Genomic DNA, 25,375 nt, shown 5'->3' on the forward strand with positions numbered 1-25,375 from the left:
AACACTCGAACAGTTGATGTTATATTACAAAGGGCAGCAGAGGTCACAAGGCAGCTAAGTTTAGGACTGGAAAATCAGTGAACAGAAAGAATCATAATAGCCCTTAAAAGTAGAAAAGATGAAGGGGAAGGGACTCAGTTTCAAAACAAAAGGTTACAGACTCAACCTGCCACTGCTGCCTTTGAACGGAAGGGGCCACAAACCAGGGAATGTGGTTCTCTGCTCTGTGCTGGGAAGACAAGCAATGCCGCTCCCTCAGAGCAGTAACTGCGGCCAGCCAGAGTGGCACACACCTCTAACCACAGCTGTCAGGAGGCAAGCGGATCTCTGTGAGTTTGAGGCCAGCCTGGCCTACATAGTTGAGACCTTGTGAGAGAAAGGAAGTAGGGCGGAGTAGTCTTAGAGCATCAGAAGACAAGGTGAAAGAAACAAGATGAGTCCATCAAAAAGGCAGAAGCATCAGCCTGCAAGAATTTCTCCACCCAAAGCTACAAAGTTTTCAGTAATAATGAGAGTATTCTACAATAAGCCAGATGATAAAATAAAGGTGGTGAGCATGGACTATTACTGATGAATACTCAGAATACAGTGTAAAGAATATAGTAACATGACACCAAGCCACATCACTCAAGTGACGGGGATAGATATCACCTGCCATCATGAACCTTTCTGATCTGAGACTGGCACTTCACCTCTGTGCTAACTACTCCTCAGACTCATGACCACCATCTAACGGAGAACCTCCATGGACATTCAGAACGAAGGACACCCTACCCATAAGCACCATGTAAAGCACAGTCGCCCTGCTCTCGGGTGGGGCAGGAGTGGTTAAAAGCAAGGTGGTCCCTCAGACGGATCCTAGAACGTTAATGTCCTAGAAATGAACACTAACAGAAAGACTGGCAAAACCAAACTTACTGTTTACTCAGCTAACCAGTGCCAATCTACCTTTCATTTGAATAAAGTGCTATGAAGGAAACATCCTGAGAAACTGAGTGATCAGGGACATCCTTTAGTATCTTTCTATTTCCAGTAAATCAAAAATTACTCATATAAAATATTTCAGACCATTTATTTGTTGATGGAAAATTCTGCTTAGTTAAAGCTACATAAGTAGTAACCATTTTCCATGTAATATGGAGGCCTAATATTTTACTTAGAACTCAGGTGAGCTGTAGGACTGACTTCGGGAGCTGAAAGCACCGAGTGAGAACTGGTAAGACACACCTTACATCCTACCTTCAGTAGACACTTTTCATTCCTGGTGGCCGAAATGTGCCTCTGGTGGCATCCATGACACAACTGTGGATACTCATAAATATCTGAGGCTTGATGGTTTTTCACGACAGGGTTTCTCTGTGTAGCCCTGGCTGTCCTGAAACTCACACTGTAGACCAGGCCGGCCTCAAACTCAAGATATCTGCCTGCCTCTGCCTTCTGGGTACTGGGATTAAAGGTGTGCACCACTGCCGCCTGTCAGAAATATATAACTTTAAACATAAGAAAAATATTTTCTGTAAAATTTTTTAATTCTGTAAACTTTTAAAAATGACAATCTTATAATAGATATAAGGCCTAACTCATCCTAGCACTAAAAATGCAATCACAATTTACACATACTTAGTCAGAAGAGTAAAAGTAATTCAAATCATTCATCAAATTATCTATTGAAGCTAAGGTTAGTCCATCTCTGTGTCCTTTTACTATTACTGGAAAGCTGGCTCCAAACTGGCCTTGTATTGTGTTCATGCCTCATCAGTAAATACAAAGCAGACTAAAAGCCTTAAAGTTTACCCAATTCTTTTACTGCCCTCTCCTAAAATTACTGCTACATAAGCACATTTCGTAGATAACTTCAGAATAAAATTACAGGGAAAGAAGTTCTTTGATTTTCAGCAGACCTAAGGATGTGGTACCGAGTAACAGGGATCTGACTTAAGGATGGATGGATGGAAGGAGCTTTAGTAAGCGACTGACAACCTCGAAGCCCAGCAAACTGGTCAACCTCCACACAGCTCAGGGTTCACCCCACACATCCAAAACAAAACCACAGGTCATTTACTGAAGTGGTATCAGTGTCCTTAGCTCAATGTAATCCCAGAATGTGTCATCCTGATAGAATATTAGCATAGCATAGAATTTAACTGAACTAAACTTTTTTTCACCAAGGTACCTACTTCCTCCCCCCATACCCCCACCCCTCGCCTCTCTCTCTCATACACACACACACACACACACCCCAAATTCATTCTGGCATGCTAACTCCAGAATCAACTGTTAGGATACCTTAATTTTGACCAACAGAATTGCCGACTTGAAATCACCTGTTGCATGTGTCCTCTAGACAATACAACTGTTCAACATACTTCATTTGACACTTTTTATAAAACTCAACTCAGGACAAGCAGTTAACCGCCAATGCACATTTCACAGCTTGGAGAGATGGTGGGAAGCACATCACCCACAATGTTTATGACTGTTAGTAACAAAAGAGCCACTACAAGTCTAGACCTAAACAAGCCAGGCTTGTCTCACACATAAAGCATGTCTGGCCCCAAGGCTGACTCTGAGCCCAGGATATTACATCCTAGCTGCCATGTCGTCCTCTGCAGTCCTCACCACTCACTGTGGTCCTTGTGGTTTTCCTTTCCGTCCTCCTGAAACAGAGCCAAGCCCTGTAAGCAATATACAAACAGACTCGGCTAGGCTGCATTTAAATTACAAATTCAAAGTTATCAGCAGGGCATGGTGGGCACTCTGTGATCCCAAGCTCCAAAGAAGAGTAGGAGGTGTGAGGAAGTGTGGAGCCCTGTGCTGGTCTGGGGTGGTGTCTTTGAGAAGGCAGGGAATGGAAAGGACAAGAAATGTTTCTGAATGTGCCACGGATTCAGAGACTTCCAGTGGTGACTAGGCTCCGAATTTTCAGTTAAGTCCCTGTGGTGGCTATTCGTGCTTGTCAACATGACTACATCTGGGATGAACTACAATCCAGAATTGGAGGGCTCACCTGTGATCCTGATTGAGACTGGGACATACAAGTTTCTGACCTGGATCATGGATATCTTGAGGCACAGTGGCTATGAATCCCAGCAGACTAAGGCAAGGTGAGCTCTGAGTTCAAGGTCATCTGGGCCACACCTTCTGCTGGAGACCTACACAAGGACACTGGAAGAAGGAAGAGTCTTCCTTACCTGCCTGCCTTGTGGGACTGAGCAACTACTAGATCCTTGGACTTCCCTTCACAGCGCTGCTGACCATTGTTGGGGAGTTGGGCTGTTAAGTCATCATAACAAATCCCCTTACTATATAGAGACTACCCATAGGTTCTGTGACTCTAGAGAACCCTGACTAATACAGTCCCTCCCTGCTCTATTTTGCAGTTTTTCTTCAGTTATCTTTTAAGAATTACCTTTGAAATATTAAAGTCATACTATTTTGTTTCCCCCAAGGTCCCCAAGTATAAGCTAAGTGTGCTTTGTCTTAAATGCTTGGCACCAGTAGTGTTTTATTTTGTGGGTTTCTTTGTAGAAGTGTTTCATATACATAATGCAACCCAAGTCTGAATTAAGTTGACTTTCATATAAATCTTATATTCATAGCCTGAAATAATTTAAAACAACAGTTGCACTGATTTTGTACACTTTGATACACTAACCATGTAAAGTCAGGAATAGAATGCTTTGCTTGTAGCATCAAGTTAGTATTTTAAAATGCTGAGGGTGTTTAAGAACACTGGCTGTTCTTCCAGAGGATCTGGCTTTAATTCCCAGCACCCACATGGTTGTTACAGGGGAGAATCCAACACAACACACACACACACACACACACACACGCACACACACACACGCACACACACGCACACACACGCACACACACACGCACGCATGCACTAACGAACGGACGAACGCAAGCAAAAAAATGCACATACAGTAAAGTAGATAATTAAAAAAGTTGAGATGTTAGAGCACTGGAAACTCGGAATCTTTTGACGGATACTCAGCCTCATGCAAGTGCTAGCCCAGCCTTTTACTCAACCGTGCCCCAGGCATCACTGTGCCTTCATTTTGATTCTCTCCGTTTTTGTTTTTGTTTTTTGTTTTTTAAATTGGATAGTGTCTTAGTCAGGGTTCTCTAGAGTCACAGAACTTATGGGTAGTCTCTATATAGTAAGGGAATTTGTTGACTTATAGTCTGTAGTCCATTTCCCCAACAATGGTCAGCAGCAGCTGTGAATAGAAGTCCAAAGACCTAGCAGTGGCTCAGTCCCACAAGGCAGGCAGGCAGGTGAAACAGAGAGACTCTTCCTACTTCCAATGTCCTTATGTAAAGGTTGCATTGATTTTGTACATTTTGATACCACTAACCATGTCTCCAGCAGGTGTATCCCAGATTAAAGGTGTGTGCCACCATGCCTGGATCTGGGACTTGCTTTGTCCCAGATGGCCGTGAGCTCAGAGATCTCCTTGCCTTAGTCTCTTGGGATTCATTGTCACTATTCCTCAAGATCTCCATGCCATGATCCAGGTCAGAAACTTGTGTCTCCCAGTCTCAATCAGGATCATAGGTGAGCCCTCCAATTCTGGATTGTAGTTCATTCCAGATGTAGTCATGTTGACAACCACAAATAGCCATTACAGATAGTTTATGTATTTACATTTCGAATGTTATCCCCTTTCCCTCCTCTCCCATACCCCCTACTCCTGCTTCTATGAGGATGCTCCCCCACCCACCCACTTCTACCTCAACACTCTGGCATTTCCCTATACTAGGGAGAAGTGCTTGCTGACAGGACCCTGATATGGATGTCTTCTGAGAGGCTCTGCCAGAGCCTTACTGATACAGACTAAAATGCTTGCAGCTATCCATTTTCCTTATTACTCTACTTCCTGGTATGATTTTCATTTTCCTCTATGTTCTTTAATTTAATGGATCCTTATATTTCATCTTACTCTCCTGCCAACTACCACCTTTGTATTTCTTATTCAAAGTGTTTCATTCAGATACTTGCAACATAATATTTAATCCATTTTATAGTGTTGAGTGTTTTATCTGCTTCTGTCCTATACAGATCTATGATAAATAACAAGACTAAAACTAATTATAATAACCCATTTTTAAAAAATAGCTAAAAGCAATCTCCCAACTAAATTATTACGGCATCCCCATGTACACATTGTTAACATTCTAAGCTCCACCCCCACAGTTAGCCGGCAACAGCCAGAAATGCCTGATATGCTAAAAGGGGCTGTTTGCCCCCTCTTCCTCCCCCTTTCTCCCCATTCCCCTCCCCGCTTCTCTCCACGTGCTCATGGCTGGCCTCTATTTCTCTACCTCTCTCTTTCTCTGCTCTACTACCTACCCTCTTAACCCCCCTCCCCATGCCCTGAATAAACTCTGCACTATACCGTTGGTTGTCCTGTGGCTGGTCAGGGGGAAGGGATGTCTCAGCACGGGCCCGCTGGGGCACTCCTTTCCCCAGTCCTCCACAGAACACAATCCATCCCTTTATCTTTTTATAAACACAACACACATGACACCATACATCAGAGCCCTCAAGATTTCAGCAGAAAACAAAGCTGGCAAGGAACCCTCAGCGCAGTGGCACGGGTGTGGTATCAACATAAAGATCAGTGATTTCCATATGTGCCAATGACAAACATACTAAGAAACAATCCTACTCACAATAAACTCAAAAAAAGAGAATGAAATCTTGGATTAAAGCTAACTAAGGAAGTGAAGTCTCTTACATCAAAAAAGCTGATCTGCCAAAATTAAATAAAATCTCAATCAAAATTCCAACACCATTTTTCACAGAAATAGGGGAGAGGGTCTTAAAATTCACATGGAAGCACGAAACACCCCATATTCAAGGCAATCCTGGGCAGAGACAATGGCACAGGAGGGATCATCAGTAATAAAAGCACGCGCATCGGTAGAGTAGAACAGAGGACATAGGTATGCGCCCACACAGCTACAGCCACTTAAATGCACACTGGCAACAAGCGGTGCTGGGCTAGCCTGGTCTACCAGGACAGCAATGAAGCTCCATCTTAATCGGCCACCTGTGTAGACATCAGCTCCAAATGGAAAGACGTCAACATAAAGTCCGAAACTTTCAAACTGAGGAAAAGCAGAGAGAAGACTTCAAGATACGGGCCTAAGTAAGCAGTCTCACTGTAGGACTCAGCCCCTTACAAAGTAAGAGCAGCAATCTAAGCTAACAGGAAGGTAATCAAGAAATTGAAAGGTCACTACACCAACATAGTTTACTAAGTGCAGAGACTGCCTACATGGAAGAAATCCTCACGAGCTCCTCCCGATAGGGAACGTATATAAAAGACACAAAGGGCCTTAGGAAAACAAAACAAGGAAGTAAATAATTCAACTTTGAACATCCTTACCCAAATAAATGGAAATTAGAACGACATTGGGAGTCCATCTCATTTTAGCTAGAATGGTTATTATCAAGAAGACAAATGACAAGAGATATTGGTGAGACCCTCACTCATCACCGTGAGAATGTAATCACTATATAAATCAGTGTGCAGGTTTCTAAAACACCTAAAAACAATCCCCGTTACAGCACTCCAGGTACGTACATATCTATAGGATTCCATAGAGAGCCTTGTGCATCCATGTTCATGGTTGCTTTGTTACAATAGCAGGGAGACATGAACTGATGAACAGGTGGAGAATAAGAGACTAAGAGAATAAGAGAATAAGGTGGAATACATAAGAGAATTGTCTTCAGTCATAAAGAAAAATGAAATTATGAAATAATATGAAATGGATGTATTAGTGGAGGAAAATAATGCATTAAGTGAGTAACTTGGGATCACAGACATAAACACTACATGTTCTCATATGCAAAGTTAGCTTTTATTTTATGTACATGTGCATTTATGAAGAAGAAATTGGTCAGGAATAGAGAAAACTAAAGACTCTTTAAAGAGAAGTAGTTGTGTAGCAGAATGAATAAGAGAGCAGGATGAAGAAACAGCAGGAAGTAGAAAGATTGACATGGTAGGAAGCAGGAAGAGAGGAGAAGAGGAAGTGGAGAGGAGGGTCAACCAATATTTACAATGTATGGAGAAAAAAAAAGAAGGAATTCTGATACCCAATAAGTTAACCAGAACATTTTTTAAAGTGTCTGAAATGAAAGTTCTGTGTGCATATGAGCTAATCAGCTCCCAGAAGACACAGATTATTAAACAAAAACCCCAGTACAAGAAATGGTTCATCTCCTTTAAGTTTTTAAGCCACTCAAGCCCCCAAAATAAATACAGGCAGATGCCAGTCAATTGGTTCTTCTCTAGAACCTGATGGCAAGGATGCCACATGCATTAATCACAGGACACAGAAATCAAACTGGGGTTGGGGGGGGGAGGGATGTGTGTGTTTTCATGTGCTATAGTGAGATTTGATTTGATGCCTGTTCCCTAAGAGGAAATGAAGCTAGGCCTGGGTGAGCACTGTAAGCAGTCCAAAGCCCATGGATGGGAGGTCACAACTCATAGTGAGAAAGCCACTGCTGCTGTTCTGCTGTTGCTTTACTAAATGCACATGAAGTGCCTTCAAAATGTCTTCTAAGTAACCACACCTATGAGATGTGAGTCTAGTTGGACAAACATCTTTTTCTGGAAGCCACAGCAACTGCAGGGATTCAGGACTGGAATGACTCCTGAATATCCAGATACCTGCCCCTTTTATTATCCCCCTCCGAGGCTCAGGGAACACCATGAAAGAGCAACAAGAGGGGACTGCGCCCTGTGAAGCACTGCTTTCTGGGATGGCAAGGCTCAGGACCCACAGCAGCTGTGGTTCCCTGCTTGAGACTGGGCCAGTAACACCCTGTGATGGAAAAGGAGAGGCTTGTGGGCTCTACCATGCACTAACAGTTGGAGGAGCCTGCATAGTTCTCAGTCATGCAGCCACTGGCACTACCTAGACTCTTGTGAGCACGTTCTCACCTATGCTCCCGTAAATGATTTTTATATTTGGTCACACACAAGAAAGGAAGTACAGGAAAAGTAGAAGGTGGCAAGTCAAAAAAATGGAAAAAGATTATCGATGAAAGTAGAGGCCATCTCCACAAACGAAGAGACTAATAGAGGACACGATTTTAAGGAGGAAAGCAAGATCAAGCCTGCAGCTGTAGAACCTCATGAGCTTGTCTTCAGGCAAGCTGAGGAGAGAGTGGCTAATTCTGACAGCCTGAGTATGAGTTTGTGTCATTTTAACTTGTAAATGAAGTTTTTAAAGAAAGCTACCAATCCATTAAATTCACATCCTTTAAATGGTTCCCTAAGAAATGATCTGCTTCCTTTATACTAGTTTTTCTCTTCTAGAGTAAGGTATTTTTAAATCAGAGATTAAGATAAAATCACATAACAAAGCCATTAAAGATAAAAACAAACTGGAAATGTTTTTAGCTTCATGAGGAAAGATGAGAATAAATAGCATACTGTTTAACCTACCTCATTTTGTTCTTAGAGCAGGCATATCACATACAAAATGAGTTAAGCACTTAAAGAAACATGATTAACGTACCAAATCCAGGAACACTTTTGAGACTGGATTTGAGGCAAATCTTCTCCAGCCTGAGGTAGCTGTACCTCATTAGACAATTCCACAGGAACATCCAGTCCACCCTTGTCCGGTGGTTCATGATAATGACACTCCTCTCTCCAGGTACGAATGCATCTCCTGTTATAACTACTTTCACACCAAACATGGTTTCCAACAATGCCTGCAAAAAATAAAAAACACAAACATAGAGCAAGTCAGCTGGGGCTTTCAGTCACCTATGAAATCACTCATAACCATGTTTATGAATTTATCAGGTATTCACTATAATAAAAGGAAACAAAGAATTAAGAGTTCTGGACCTTTTTCCTTCTTGCTAACCTTGTCACAACTATGATATATTGCTTTTATATTACCAAAAAAAGGATGATATTTATAAAACTAACTAAACAAAAAAATTGTCTTAGCAGAACTGAGTCCAAACTAAATAATGACTTGCTTTTAAAAGTTTTCCATAGGTAAATTTTATCATGCCATGATATATTGTCCTATGATTCCTAACATATAAAACATAGTCTCTCATACTCTAGCTTCTGTAAAAATTGGGGGGTGGGGTGGGGTGCTCTGATCTGGGGTGAAACTAGGAAGTGCTTTCAACACTTCCAATCTCTTCCACTAATTTTAATTTCTGGAAGTTACTTGATAGAAAAATATGAACTACCTTTAAAATACATTATTAAGTTTAAAAAGGTACAAAGATTCTGGGTAATTTTAAGGATATAATGGTATGATTATTACCCAATTTTTCTAGAAAGAATAATCAAAAATAAAACTGAATATAGGACTGAAGGAACTAAATTTCTTTTTTGTTGTTAGGTTTTGATTTTTGAGACGGGGTTTCTCTGTGTAGCCCTGGCTGTCCTGGAACTCATTCTATAGACCAGGTTGGCCTCAAGCTCACAGAGATCCACCTGTCTCTGCCTCCTGAGTGCTGGAATTAAAGGTATGTACCACCAAACCCAGCTCTAAATTTATTTTTTTTCTGTAAGATGGTCTTTTGTTACACAAAGAATACATAAAAACTGAAGTAACTGTCTACTAAAGTCTTCCCGCCTACCATCTACAGTGAATGCCTGATATAAACGGATGCAGAAATGCTTGCCATGTTTGTTAAATTAATATTTCTAATGACTGTGATTATAATTTAGATTAAATATTCAGAAGGAAAGTGTGCATTAGACCAGAGCTCTTACAAAGTGAGCTAGTGTGCTGCCCTTTTATTTTTCCTTCTTTATATTGCCCAGAATCTAGGTTTAAACTCCTACCACAGCCTCCCAAGAAACCAAGACTACAGCATATCCCTATGCTCAACTTCAGTTTAAATTCCAAACCATTTACATGTAGGTCCTATTTTATTTTATAACTAATGGAGAAAGGCTTGCTCAGAGGCGGTTAAAAGAACATTCAGCCCCTGAAATCTCACGAAATGATTCAACAACACTGAACATGAGCATCTGTGGTGGAAGGAAGTACAGACACCACATTGAAAGAGGAGCAAAGACAAACCCCAGATTTATATCCACTCGTAAGGCTTTCTACAAGAGCAGGGGGCTTGAGAGGAAAATAAACTCAGTAAAAGAAACAACTACAAAGTTGTACCCACGGCTACTTCTTCCCAAGAGTGGGCACTTGGGTAGGATTGCTAGGAAGTAGCTCCCTGGTGATAATGAGGGCTGGCAGTGTTGCAGCTTGATCTGCTCCACAGCTGCAGTTACTGCAACATCCATGGAGACAGACAGACAGACTGCTGAGGTCTGCTGGCTTCTAGTCTGGGAAACCCTAACTCAAGGATGAGTGGACAGCAGTAGAGGAAATTATTACAGGACATGCTCTTCTGTGCACGCACCCACCACACACACATGGAAACACACACACAGATTACTGATTAAAGCACTTTTCAATGGTTTGTTGTTGTTGTTGTTGTTGTTGTTGCTGCTGTTGTTGTTGTTGTTGTTTAAAAATTAAAAGCACATGCCTTTAACCCCAGGGCTTGTGAGGCCAAGGTAAGTGGATCTCTGTTTTTCTGATATAACAGAGTAATAGTCAAGTTCTATCCCATTTAAAAAAAAATTTTTTTTCATTCAAGTGTAAAGCAGAAAAGAGTGGGTAAAACTCACAGCTGAAGAGGATGTTTTGGGTAATGGACTGTCACCCCACAAGGTAGACCTCCTCATCTGTCTGTTCATAATTTCATCTAAGAATCTGGCTTTGTTCTGCCTATGTCCTGAGAACATTGGTGGAGTGAATTTAAAGCTAATCACTACTTTGCTTGGCAGAGGAAATTCTCAGACAAGAGACCATTTGTCTCTGTGGCATGGCTACTTTTTATTAGATTTACCCAGGTTTACAGTTAAAAAGAGTGGGAGAAAAAATAAAAGTCAGGTGGTGGTAGCCCCCACCACTAATCCCAATACTGGGGCGGCAGACGCAGAGGTAAAGACAGGAGGATCTCTGAGTTTGAGGCCAGCCTGTCTACAGAGCTAGATCCAGGACAGCCAGGACAACAGAGACAAATGGGAGGTGCGTGTTTAAAAGAAAATGCAGTTTATTGAGGAGAAAAGAGCTCAAAAAAGTTAAACAGCACAGAACCACCTGGCTATGCACTGGGGTAATAGGAAATGTGCCAGAAGAGAAAGACTTTACCCTGCAAATTAAATCTTGGATATTCCAAGTTTTTGAGCTAATATCAGCCCATGAAGCTCAAGAAGAAAGACAAAAGTATGGGTGCTTCAGTACTTCTAAGGAGGAGGAACAAAATGCTCACAGGAAGAAATAAGGAGGCAAAGTATGGGCAGAGACTAAAGGAAAGGCCATCCAGAGACTGCCACACATGGGGATCCATCCCACATACAGTCACCATACCCAGTCACTACTGGGGAATGCCAAGAGGTGCATGCTGACAGGAGTATGATATAGCTGTCTCCTGAGAGGCTCTGCCAGAGCCTAGAAAATACAGAGGCGGATACTCACAGCCAATCATTAGACTGAGAAGAGGGTACCTAATAGAGGAGTTAGAGAAAGGACTGAGATAGCTGAGGGGGTTTGTAACCTCATAGGAAAAACAACAATATCAACAAACCAGACGCGCCCCCCCCCCCCAAAATCCCAGGTACTGAACCACCATCCCAAGAGTATACAAGGATGGACCTAAGGCTCCAGCCACATATGTAGCAGAGGATGGCCTTGTTGGGCATCAATGGGAGGAGAGGCCCTTGGTCCTGTCATGGTCCGCTGCCCCAGTGTAGGGAAATGCAGGGAGGCAGGAGAGAGAGTGGGGAGCACCCTCATAGAAGAAGGGGGAGGGGAGATGGGATGGGGAGGTTTCCAGAGGACAAACTAGAAAAGGGGGATAACATTTAAAATGTAAATAAAGAAAATATCAAATAAAAGAAAAAAAGATAGACTTTATCCATTAAGGGCTCCAACTTGTGAAAATGAAATTTTACTTGAAAAGAGAGCCTGATCAGGAAATGTAGCTGAGGGTGCTCAAGGGTGCCTAGAGTCCACCTCAGAGAGCAGCCAAGACTGGGCAATGTGTAGCAGTTGCAGACACCCTGCATCTATGGATACTCAGGATGTTGAAGATGTCAGAACCTTTTGTCAGAGTATTTCATCATAGAATAAGAAGGGACCACTTTAACTGCAAGTATGGATAAAAGAGAAAGGAATTTGGTAAAAAGGACCAGAAGTTGGAAGGACCAGACTGCAGTACTGCATTTATAAAACAGACACATCTGTATAGAAATTTTAAATCACAAGTTTAAGTGATGGACTCAAGTTTAAAATCACTCGCCACAGGATTCATTTTTAAACAAGAACATTGTAAACAATTTAAAAGTCAAGGAAACCCTCCCATGCTCATCCCAAGACAGGGTTTCTCTGTGTAGTCCTGGAACTCACTCTGTAGGCCAGACTAGCGCAGACCCAGAGATCCACGTGCCTCTCCGAGTACTGAGATTGAAGGCGTGAGCCACCTCTACCACACACACAGGGCTGTTACAGGGAACTTTTAAGACCTACTCCAAGCACCACTTCAGGAACTACTGAAGTCAACCTGAACTTGAAAGGCCCACAGCAGCTGCAGGACACTTTCACCCTGTGGGCAGGTGCTCTGCCTGCTACCTCACGGATGTCGATGAACCAGGATGGAAAGGGTCCTTTACCAACTAGGGAAGACTGTATCCTGTCTTGTTTTCTTTGTCAGCCGCTAAATGCATGGCCTCCCTGATAAACCCAGCAGTTTGAGCAGACAGAAGAATTCACTGTTGCTATGGAGAAAGGACTGGAACAATCCTTGGAAAGACAAGCACACACCGCCCACTGATTGGCAGCAGCCTCTTCTTAGTACCAGAGGAGGGAGGAGCCTGGACTGGAAACCAACACCGTGACCTAGAGTGCCACGCGTCAGTGACTACTGAACACTGTGTGCATTCTGATCTTACCCATGTTGTTCACCTCATCTGCACAAAGAGCTCACATGTCCTTTGTATGCTCCTAATTTTGTAATTACTGGAAAGAACTGAAATAATCACATCTGTGTGAGTTTAGAAAGATGTTGAAGCTTCATGGGGTGGGTTACATTTTTACTCAAAATTTTTTCATTCAATTTGTTGATATCCTTTCCCTGACCCCATAGTATCTTACTAGGTATCACTGTTTTGTAAAACACAAAATGGATATACAGAATAAATTTTAATAATATAAAATTCTTCAACCTTTAATATGTACATATTTTAGATATACATTATACCTTTCATTATACGAAATATAAAAGAAAATGCATGACAAACATAGAAAGAAATTCTTATTTTCTGTAAGGATCTTTATGAGGTTCTGCTTTAAGAACATGAATGTTTCTATTATCTATTTCACTTCTCTTTTACATCTGGCATGCTTATTATATAACACAGAAGATTTATGTTTCTCCTAAAAACTAGATATTCATTGCTAACAAAGTTCAAGAGATAGGCCACCCCAGTACAAGCAGACTGACCCTTCTCTGGTGTGTAACTTACCACAGGAAGTGTTAGCCACATAGCCACAAGACGGCTGCTAATCCAGCGATACCATGACAGGTTTATAAACATCAAAGGTAAAATGGGACCAAGCATAAAAATACTTCCAAAAAAGCTTCCCGCAAACAGGAAGAGTATAAAGTAAATTCCCTTCCATGACACCATGATTCTGAAAGATAAAATGAAAACAGAGAAGATATTTTATTATTATGCATTTGCTGCTCCAATTTCATCTCGATTATGTATATAATAATCTCTAAAGACAAGGTTACCCAGAGTAACTGATGAAGGCCAGCAGATTCCCTGGCTATAAGCCTAATAAGTTGCCAGTACACTGGAAATTGATAGTCTCAAAAAAGTACATAAATGTCTATTCTTCAGAAAAATATGCTGTCTGGTAAAAGAAGTTAGCATTAAAGGCTTTTTCTTTCTCTCTTTCCTAGTCTAGGCATTGTTTTCTACCTAAAAGCAGAAATAATGGTGAGGATTTATAAGACTGCTTCATATGGGTGAGCACATCTAAAAGCCACAGCACTGTCCCGGAGTGCAGTAAAATTCAGAGAACAGAGTCTGGAAGTGTTCGTTTTTACAACAGACCCTAAAAGCACACTTCTGGCCACCTGGTCTTAGACTGGCTCTTTATGAGCTGGCTAGGTAAGTCACTGCCCTCCACTAGCTTTATCCAGACATCAACCAAAGTATTACTTTAGGGGTGTTGAAACCAAAATCCAGCATGAATATTTTAAAACAAATGCTTGGAAACACTTGAAAATGAAAATCCCAATATCTGGTTTTATAACATAAACCGGTTTAACTTGGCACCAGGTGTATTTTTAAATTTCTAGCAATAGCTGATGGTACATACATAAAACCCTACAAAGTAGAAAAAGCAGGACTAAGGAGAGGGCGAAGGGAATGAGGAGAAGCATGACTGAAGCCCCAGCTCGCACTGCACTGTGGGAGCCAGGTGCCCTCTCACACTCCCCACCCTACTTTCTGAGCTGCTCTGCACTAACAATGTCAACAGCAGCTTCGCCCCAATCTTCATCTTAAACTTTTTAACAGGAAAAAAAAAGGAACATAGGCTTTAAATTCAGTATTTCAGACCTGTTTCTTATGCATACACAAACTACTACCACCACCACCTACAATGCTTTGTTTCTATTTGAAAACCCTCTATCTACCTTGTCCTGTGTTGTCAGCCACCAGCCAACTCTAGGCATTTGCTCTTAATTACATTTTACATCCCACTAGGGCAATATCTTTATCTTTAAAATCTCTTGCATGCTTCTTCATACCAATGTCTGGTGTGGTGTGATTATAAGGAAAAAAAATGACCTAACTACCATCAAATGAGATCTTCCCATGGTATAGTAATGAGTCTAAGCCTCATGGAGGCTAAAACAACTTTCCTAATGAAACTCAAAGCATCAAGGCCTGCCTAGTGCACACTCCAATTCTTAATGCCACCTCCCTCCTACAGAGACCAATATTAACCACTAACCATGTCAAGAAACAACCTTACATAAAGGGATCTATCACATGACTACAATGGAATATAATGGAGCAAACCTAATCAAGTTACTTCAACATTTATTCATTTTTATGAAACAACAAGCATGTAAAGAAATCCCTACTGTGTGCCAGCCGTGGGCTAGTCAGCAAAGTTTCACAAATCTAGGCATGGCCTCGGGGCCTCATGACTGTAAAACCCAAGTCCACCCTCCTCCTTTCTCCCTTGTATGTGTTCTCTGCCTGCATTTCATAGCTTTTCTCTGGATCTACATTCAAGTCCTAAAGTGGCGGTCAATTAGGTTAATAACTACACACTTATGTAGAATAGGCAAATGAAGGAGGAGGAGGAGGAGGTCAATGGCTGGCACAGATGTGCAGCAATCTAAACTAACATACGTCTCTGGTGGGAACACAATTATACAGAGCTCTGGAAAACAGCTTGGCAGTTGTACAAAATCCCACACTGACACTCAGAAAATCTACCAACTCTCTAGTACACATAAAGTTACCTCACAGAAGTTCTACATAATCCTTTGGAGCACCATTTCTCAGACTTGCATAAAACTAGAACCTGTCAGTTGAGGGTGTGTAGATTCTGAATCACCAATGAAGACCTATGCCCAACACAGGCAACCTGACTTATTCTCAAATGCACTGTACTGAATGAAAGATGTCAGGTTCAAGGGACATTTCTTTTAGGGAACATTCCTACAAGGCAAACCCACAGGAGAGGAAACATCTGTAGCTGGGGAGGGAAGATGCCCTGAGTGCTAAAGGACAGCACGTGGGAAGCCTGGCAGGTGAGCACGGTATGGTGCACACTGGTCGGAAAGTCCATGGGAAAGTCCACTGACTGGCCTCCTTTCTGTCTTTAGAGCTCAGCACTGAACCCATGCGCACCAAGTATACGCTCTATCATTCGGCAACTTGCCCAGCCCTGGACATTTTAAATCTGATCCAGTCATAGTTGCACCTGCCTATAATCTAGCACTTGGGAGGGAGGCAAGAGCCCTGACTTTAAAGCTAGAGGGTCAGTTTATTGTTGCCCAAGCTACACAGTGATGTTCTGCTTTGCAGGTAAAAAGGTTTAAAATGATGAGCTGAAATAAGTTATGTTCTTAGGAAAGTCTAGTCTTCAAATGATGTCAATAACAATAATCCAAAATATTTTTCTAAGCCTTTATAATACACCAGATACAGTTTCATGTATTTGATTTGAATAGACTTAAACAGTTATTTTATATATATATATATATATATATATATATATATATATGTGTGTGTGTGTGTGTGTGTGTGTGTGTGTGTGTCTGTGTGTGTGTATGTATGTATATATATGTATGTATATGTATATATATATCTTTTTCAAGACTATATAATTTTTTAATTAGGCACATGCTTTCAAAGAATTACACTATGAAAACATAATTATAAACCAAGTTTTAAAACTTTATTTTAAAAATATTCTGGGGGGTTGGGGATTTAGCTCAGTGGTAGAGCGCTTGCCTAGCAAGCGCAAGGCCCTGGGTTTGGTCCCCAGCTCTGAAAAAAAGAAAAAAGAAAAAAAAAGTATTCTGAATTTTAGAAGTTCACAGGAACTTATCTTAAGTGTCTCACATAACACTGCCCAGTAAGACCTTGAAGGGATGGGAGGAATAAGATTCCCAACTTGTACTACAGCAGCCTATAATATCATGCCTACTCCAAGTGAGCCAACATTTTCCCACTCAACCACTCTCTTTTTATGGAGTTAATACAAGCTTCACTTACCTAATGATGCCCTACCTAATAGCATGAGCATGACTCTAATAATGCCAACCCATGGCAGTGATTGACACATGCTTTTAAAATAAGGTATGGCTTCCTGTGGCTGCCATGCCAAACAAAAGGCAAAGCAGAGTACGTGAACCAAGACATGGCCCACTTATGCTTCCCATTCAGTTGTTTATATTATCTCTGGAGTACTCCAATGTGAGGAGAACCCCTGATAAGGGCCAGGAGTCCACTGAGGATATCTACATGTCCTTAGAAAGGAACCAACTACACTTCACTTCATACTTTCTTGTTGTATTTGACAATGTGCACTGTTCTCAGTCTGGTTGGAAAGGTAAGTTCACAAACATGACCAATTCGCTGTAAGCCAGGTTATAATAGTGGTATATCATGAAGCATCCATTCATTGGGGGCAGGGATAATTGAGGTATTCAAGAAGGCATCTTCCTGGACAAAGTGGTGGAGGGAACAGAAAGAAAATTCCCCAGAAAAACATACATACAAGTTTGTAGAAATGTAAAACACAAGCCATAGAGATTTAGAAATCACTGAAGTATAAAAGCATAAGTTGCACAATACTGGCATGCAAAGCAATGCACAAGAGTATGGGCCCTAGGGAGAAAGCTGTGTACAAGTCAGGATGGGGAAAACAGCACCTTCATCTTGCTTGGCACAAGGAATGGGAAAAACTAAGGAATATGACTCATATTCTAAGACAACAGTTAAAAGTGTCACAAGCGTGGACAGTCTGTCTTTGCTGAGAGCCTTCTCTAAACTTTAAAATAGATAACTCCTAAGACTTATTGGCAAAAAAGAAAAAAAAAGGGAGGGAGGAGGAGAGAGAGAGAGAGAGAGAGAGAGAGAGAGGGAGAGAGAGAGAGAGAGAGAAACAAGATTGAGACATAGCACTATCAGTCTTCAGGGCACGTCAGACACACAGCACACCATTTAGTAACCAAACGGTCATGCCACAGTCCATTACCTGGACGCCTCCCCTGTAATGTAAGGAGGCCAAAGGCACATCTACTCTAAGGCCTTGACTAGTTTGAATATAGTCATCTTTTTATTTGCACACTTTATACGGCACACTTGAGGTTTACCTACTTAAGATCTGAAGATTTAGCCCTGCTTGCTGGTGTAGATGTGCAATCCCAGCTACTACTCAGCAAATCAGAAAAAAAAAAAAAAATCCAAGTTTAAGGTCTACCTGGGCTCTGGTGAATGCCACCATCTGAACAGCTCTGAAGGACCCAACTCAGTGGTAGAAAAACTTGCAGGGTACTAGGACTAGTCTCCAGCAATGCAAAATAAAGCTTATGGACTTCACTTTTTATATACAACCCGAACATCTGTCACATGGAAAAAATCTGTAATCTTGCTCTAACTCAAAGTTGAATTTTAAATACTACAAGGCTGTAAAAGCAAATCATGATCTAAAACATCATAATAAAACCCATTACTCTGTGTACTAGCCTTTAACAGCTAAAAATAAGCCATATTAGTAACAATGATTCCTGTCAACTGGCCAGCCTCCTCTCAAAGGACCATTAATCTAGCCTGCATCACACCCTCTTCTTAGACTGTATCATGCTATAGTGGATCCGGACACTTGAGGATTTAAAGAAAAGGCCTTGGCTATATCCCTTGACAGTGCTGTGTATCCTAAAACAAACACTCCACCTTCCCGCCCAATCCAAACTGCAGCCTGGAATGTGTAAGATTAGATGAGGACTATTTACAGGTGAAGCAGTGGAGGAGGACACTCCCTTCACTACAGAGTCCCACCATAACTCACGAGGAAGCATCACCATTCTGGGAAATGCTAACAAGTTCGTAATCTGGATCAGTGAACAAATCAAGGCTGCAGTAAACAACAGATAGGTCTATAATACACGAATAGTGGTACTTCAGTGATCTACAACTCATTTGCTCACTAGGACAAGTGGTCAGTAAAGTACCACAAATCCAAACGTCTCCATTACAAGGAAGTCACACTTCCTACATTCCACCCTACTGATGAAAGAGGTTTGGAAACACCCATCTATTTTCAAAAGAATAGGAAAACGAGTAACTTTGAGTGCGTGCATGTGTGTGTGTGTGTGTGTGTGTGTGTATATACATATGCATAAGTATATGTGTATTATAGTGAAAAAATTTAGTTAACTATATATATTCCATAAAATATCTTATGTACTTGACAGTTGTGATTCTATTATTAATATAAGTCTAAACTGAGTTTAGATTCTGCAAAATTCCCATTGAAAAACCTTTTATAAACTATGGTCATTGATGATCAGTGAAATTAAATGAGGTAACTTTTTTTTCTTGTATTTCATTAGAATGAAACTTGCCACAAGGATCCTATCATAGAAATGTTTGTACATTCATGCTTAGTGGTGCTCTATATAAAATAGCGAGAAAATGGAATCAAGCTAAACGCCCACCAACCAATGAACGGGTAGTGAAAACTTGGCACACATACACAACGGAATATTATTTAGCTGGAAATAAAAATAAAATTATGAAATTACAGGAAATTAATTTGGAACACATAGAATTAAGAGAAGTGACTAAACTCAGAAAACAGAAAGTCCATGTTCTCCCTCACATGCAGATAGCGCTGAGAATGCATATATGCAATCCAGTGCAGGGCCTGAGTGTGGGACATTTAGACAGCAGACCATGCGGACCATGAGAGGCAACATCGGGTGATAAGGACGGCATGCAGGCAAATAGTAAGTCATGGAAGATAACAAAATCAGTTATCCTAGTTTCAATGTTGTCACTTTGTTTTCTTTTCTGTAGTGGTTATGTATGTAAAAAGTAATCGATGATGAAGGTATAAAACCTAAATGGAGGTCCATAGCTTCATAGAGGCCATCCTAACTATGTACATGTTCACTCGGGAGAGACAGAGGTGGGGACTGGGCAAGTATTTGTTGGAGGGGCTACCTTAATGAGGCTGTGTGATGTTTCTATTTGAAAGTTCCCATCGGACAGCCAACATTTTAGGAGTTCCCCCCATGCCCTGACTGGCAAGTCTCTTTACTGGAACTCACTCATGTATGAATACTACCTTCCCAAGTCGAGGACCTAGCCAACTCTCTAGAAGTTGAAGGTTTATGATGACTCCCAACTGCCACAGCACCTTTGAGAGTCTGAGAGTCTTCAGCTAATAATGGCAGTAGCAGATTAGTTTGCTTCTTAATTAAAACAACAACAAACACCTATGTAGATAGGTAAGTAGACAGACAGTCAAGATAGACAGATGTGTAGGTAGGCAGTGGTTGTTATAGAAAAATAAAAATGACCCACATAAATGGATTATATTCGTGGTGGTGCATACAAGAGGCTACTAAAGTACTGGTCATGTTCTACTTCTTAAGGATTACGACTACATGTATGTTCACCAAGACTATCAATATCCATTCTTCACGTATACACATTACATTAGCAATAACAAGAATATTTTATAGATCTCCCCCACTCTTAAATGAAACACAGAAAAGAGCTTTCACCCCTTAATTCATTTACTTTTGCATGCATTTTATAACCTAAAGCATTTTAATTACAATAATTTCAAGAACATGCTAATTAATCCATGGTTAGGAATATATTACAATCCCTGATTACTTTATAGAAAATACAATCCTTAAGAATTAGCTGAGACTTGCCGGAAACCGGGAAAGGGAATAACACTCGAAATGTATATAAGAAATATTCAAGTTAATAAAAAAAAAAAAAAAAGAATTAGCTGAGACAAATGTATCAGAGAAGTTTATAATTTTTTAAGTAAAACTATTAAACATGTACATCTTGACTCACATAATAAAATCAATTATATATGAAGAAATATATATATGTATATTTTTTTTGAAAAATAAAGTCGACAATCAGAGCCTGCTACTAAGATTGTCAATGTGTTCCTGTGTAAACTCGTAAAGATCTGCTGCCCAAGCATCATTAAACCACTGTTTTCTAACACAGTGAAATACTTCAGAGCCAACGAATTTCTCTTAAATCCATGTTGCATACTAATTTGTACAGCCCGTTTCTTGTGGATACATCTATCTACATTTCCTCGTAATTGGTGCCGAAGAGTTTACATATAAGCTTCTCTATGCACAAAACAAATACCCACCTAATTTTTTTTCAGAACCTAGTAACATAAATACATCTGTCTTACCCAATAAAGTGGAATGTCTCTTTATGCCCCAAGGAAAGCTATATTTATTTTCCAGTGTCAAAGGACAGAAAGATCAGAGCTAAATAGAACAATCCTTTCCAGAAACCCAGAGCATAGTCATTACCTCTTTCTTCTCTGACGTCTTCTATTTTTATTCTCAATGGCATTGTCACATATGTCTTTTATTATAACTTTAAATTATTTCAGGATATAGACTACTAATATAAAATAAATTACAACCTAATGTCACCATTAGGATGTTATTCATCTTTACTTCCTAGTCAATCATGGTATCAGGAAACTATTTAAAAATTCCATTCAAAATATCCTGAAGATAAAAATATACTCTTTTTAATAAGCAAATCATCAAGACAAAGGCTTCTTTTAACAAAAATAAGTCAAAAACATAAAATGTCTCTGTATCGGTTGAACACTCATGTCTGCAGAGGAAGCTGAAAAGGCAGCCTAGGATCTTCTCTAGAGCCTGAACTTGGAGAAGACAGGACAGGGACACTGTAACAGGGAGGACAGGGACACTGTGACAGGGAGGACAGGGACACTGTGACAGGGAGGACAGGGACACTGTAACAGGGACAGGGAGGACAGGGACACTGTAACAGGGAAGACAGGGACACTGTAACAGGGGAGGACAGGGACACTGTAACAGGGAAGACAGGGACACTGTAACAGGGAAGACAGGGACACTGTGACAGGGAGGACAGGGACACTGTAACAGGGAAGACAGGGACACTGTGACAGGGAGAACAGGGACACTGTAACAGGGAGGACAGGGACACTATGACAGGGAGAACAGGGACACTGTAACAGGGAGGACAGGGACACTATGACAGGGAGGACAGGGACACTGTGACAGGGAGGACAGGGACACTGCAACAGGGAAGACAGGGACACTGTAACAGGGAGGACAGGGACACTGTAACAGGGGAGGACAGGGACACTGTAACGTGAGGACAGGACAGGGACACTGTAACAGGGAAGACAGGGACACTGTAACAGGGAGGACAGGGACACTGTGACAGGGAGGACAGGGACAGGGACACTGTAACAGGGAGGACAGGGACACTGTGACAGGGAGGACAGGGACACTGTGACAGGGAAGACAGGGACACTGTAACAGGAAAGAGGAAAACCGTGTCACCTCTTTCTTTCCACAGCAGCATGAGAAAATATGATTTTCTCAGGCACAAAAAACACAGATAAACAAGCATAGTAGTTAGAAAGGTCTTACAAGAAACCGAACCACATTGACCCATTCTGATAAAACACAACAGGACTATGAAGGCACAGAATGGGGCCAAGTTTAGGTTACAGCTACTCACACTAAGCAAGAACTTTTAACACCCAACAGACTCAGTCACGAAGCCTGCTAACTGCTCTTGGGGAAGTCCACTCTGACAGTTCCTAGAACTAGGCAGCAAGGGGAATGACAAAATGAGTGCTTAACTCATTATCTACCCTTTGGCATCTAGAGACAGAATTGTGTGTCTATATGAGACTTAGCTATGTAAATATTACATGTAAATGTTTGATATACATAAATATTCAGTTCTTAAATTCTGATACAATCTTTTACTTAAAATGTATCCATAAGTATGCAAAAGAGTAAAGTATATGTCATATTAAGATCTTTTCTACTCAAAATTTCAAAATAGATAAGCAGTCCCGGAGAGAACACCAGAAATGCTGTCTCATTGACTTGATGCTGGCCCTACTTTCCAACCAAGTAACTTCATGAAGTTCCACAGAACTGTACTTTTGTAATACATGTGTTTTATCTGTGCAATATTTATAAAAACTGTACATCTAATAATTTAAGTTGGATAGTTTATAAACAACCCAATCAGATACACGGTGCTTATAAGAAAATACAAATGGTCAGTGCCTGCTCTGCCTGTTATATTCTGAAATTGTCAGTGCCCTTCCCTTCACAGCCGAAGGGGTAAAAGGTAGAACAAGCCTCTTGGGGATGAAGTTTGTTTTTCCTTGCATTTTAAACATGTCCTCTGCTAGAACTCACACTGTAGGAAGTCCGTCCTCTCCCACACTCAGCTCTCTGCTTCCATAATCCCCATCCCTACTTCTTTCCCTTATCTCAGGCTTTTTTCATGAACTTCATTTTTACAATATGAATTCTGTAAGTATGATTTTACCAGATTTCATGCATGCTTTGACGGTCACTGATGCTTCTGTTTGTCACCCAGTTGCTTGAACTTTGGCTCCCTGTGCCTCTACTTCCTCTGGAGTCTGTGAATGCTGGCAAGCACCACCATCGCTGGGGCGAGCCCTGGCTTAACTAAATGCACTCTGGCAACGCTCTCTGCAGCTGAGTTACATCCCTAGCCCCCTTCTTTGCAGGTAGCTCTGTGTCTCATGAAGGGAGAAACTGAGCATGGGTTTAAACATCAAGTGAATGGGGGTACAGTCACAGTTAGACCAGGACAAAGGCAGACAGAGGCAGGCCAGGTGCTGCTGCTGTCCTTTATGGTCCACACCACCCTTGGTGATTCCTCGGTCCAAAGAAGCTTTGTTGAAGTCTTGGATTTCTGTCAATTTCTGTTGCTTCCAAATTGTTTCAAACAATATGAATTAACATTAAAGTTTTTAGTGAAATGCCACCAATATTTTTCTCTGTAAAACATTAAAAAAAAACTGTATTTCAACAATTTCCTGTTATTACAGAAAGATCTCTCTAAGACCTAAAAGTTAAAAACCACATACACCCACACTGAGTGGAACATGACCAACGTGAAACCATCTCAGAAAGGATGATTAGGGTAGCCACGATGCCTCCTAGCTGGTATTTTCCAGTTGCTTATTACAGTCCTCAAAATGTTAACCATAGAGTTACAGTATGCCCGAGGAACTCCACTCCTCAGTGTACACCCAGTGAAATGAAAGCACACATCCAGACAAAATCAATCACAATTCCTAGGCAGTGTTAATATTACAGTCAGAAAGTGGAAATGACACAAAAGTTCATCACTTACTAAATTAGTAAACAATATATCCCATCTATCAGTGTCTCCAGAACCACAAAAGGAATTAAGAACTGCTACATGCTACTGTGCAGACTGGCTCCACAACACCATGCTGAAGTAAAAGATGTCCGTCAAAGACTCCTAGCTACTAAAGTTTTGCCCAGAACAGATAAAGCTTTAGAGACAAAGAGTAAGTCAGTGGTCTCCTAAGGCACAAGTTTCAAGAAACAGAAAGTGACTGTGAGTTCAAAGTTTATTTAGGGAACTAAAAAGAAAGATTCCACACTTAATCAGGGGTGATAACTGTGCAATTCCACCTATAAGCAGTGACTTGTAAACTTTACATAATTCACCTGAAAACAAGGAAGTCAAATGGATTACCAACCCAGGATAGTTCTACTGTGAAGATCTCGACTCCTGACGGAAGAGAAATCTTGAGACATCATAAAGAACTTTCACCTCAGAAACTAAGAATAAAGATATTTTAAGCATGTTTCTTCATATGTGGAATGATGGAAGAAAAGAAGCATGGGGAAAGGGGATTGTAAGAGAAGAATGAGGACTGATATTGTCAGAATACAGCCTATGCATATGCAAAACCACTTTGTCACTCTGAGGACTTCGAATTCAGTAACTGAAAAGTTAAAATATGCAAAATAAAGCCAGAGGCCAAAAGGAGACCAGAAAATACATAATGTAACATCACTGACAGGAAGAAAGACCAGGCACTCAAACACTGCTGCAACACTACTGTGGAGTGACAGTGAATGCTTATTTTCTAAACGGTGCAATTTTTATCGGAATTCAGTATTTCTTTTAATCTTTTACCTACATAGAGCCTATCACTGATACATACCTTTAAGAGTAATGTTAATCACTAAAGTCTGAAGGTTCGTACTAGAAAACATTGGTCCTATGTTTTAGATATGCACGAGCTAACATTCAGGCTTCAGTCTCTTTTTCTTTTTCCAAACACAGAATTTCTGATTTTACTGGGCCAGCAGGATGACTAGTTCCCTCATGAAAGTACACTTCTTCAACAAGCTGACCACATTGCTTGTACAGTCCATAGTCACACTACTGCCCTTAATGAAAGATTTTAAGTTACATGTTACTATAATTAAACAAGCACAATTTCAAGTACTCATTTTAATAGACAGGAGCAAAAAGAAAAGAGTCAAATCAGTGCCTTTCTTACAGTCTAGTCTCATGGCAGAATAACATAACCTTGGTATGGCCAAGGACTAGACACCCAGAGTTGTATGCTGAGCCGTGTAGAGCCATGTACATGTAGTCTTTCT

General features: G+C 40.9%; 1 protein-coding gene across 5 annotated transcripts in view; it reads right to left on the reverse strand.

Moving 5' to 3' along the window:
- The window catches only part of Lclat1 (lysocardiolipin acyltransferase 1), a 129,135-nt gene that overhangs the window by 62,637 nt on the left and 41,123 nt on the right, over positions 1-25,375 (reverse strand). For all 5 annotated transcript variants that reach the window (XM_032908941.1, XM_032908942.1, XM_032908943.1 and 2 more), the window contains exons 2-3: positions 13,602-13,770; positions 8,551-8,749 (exon numbers count right to left, since the gene is read on the reverse strand). In XM_032908941.1, the coding sequence (XP_032764832.1) occupies positions 8,551-8,749; positions 13,602-13,766 (364 nt within the window). In that variant the 5' untranslated portion in view covers positions 13,767-13,770. The remainder of the gene's footprint in view (positions 1-8,550; positions 8,750-13,601; positions 13,771-25,375) is intronic.

Source organism: Rattus rattus, chromosome 7, assembly GCF_011064425.1.
Source record: "Rattus rattus isolate New Zealand chromosome 7, Rrattus_CSIRO_v1, whole genome shotgun sequence".
Lineage (NCBI taxonomy): Eukaryota > Metazoa > Chordata > Mammalia > Rodentia > Muridae > Rattus > Rattus rattus.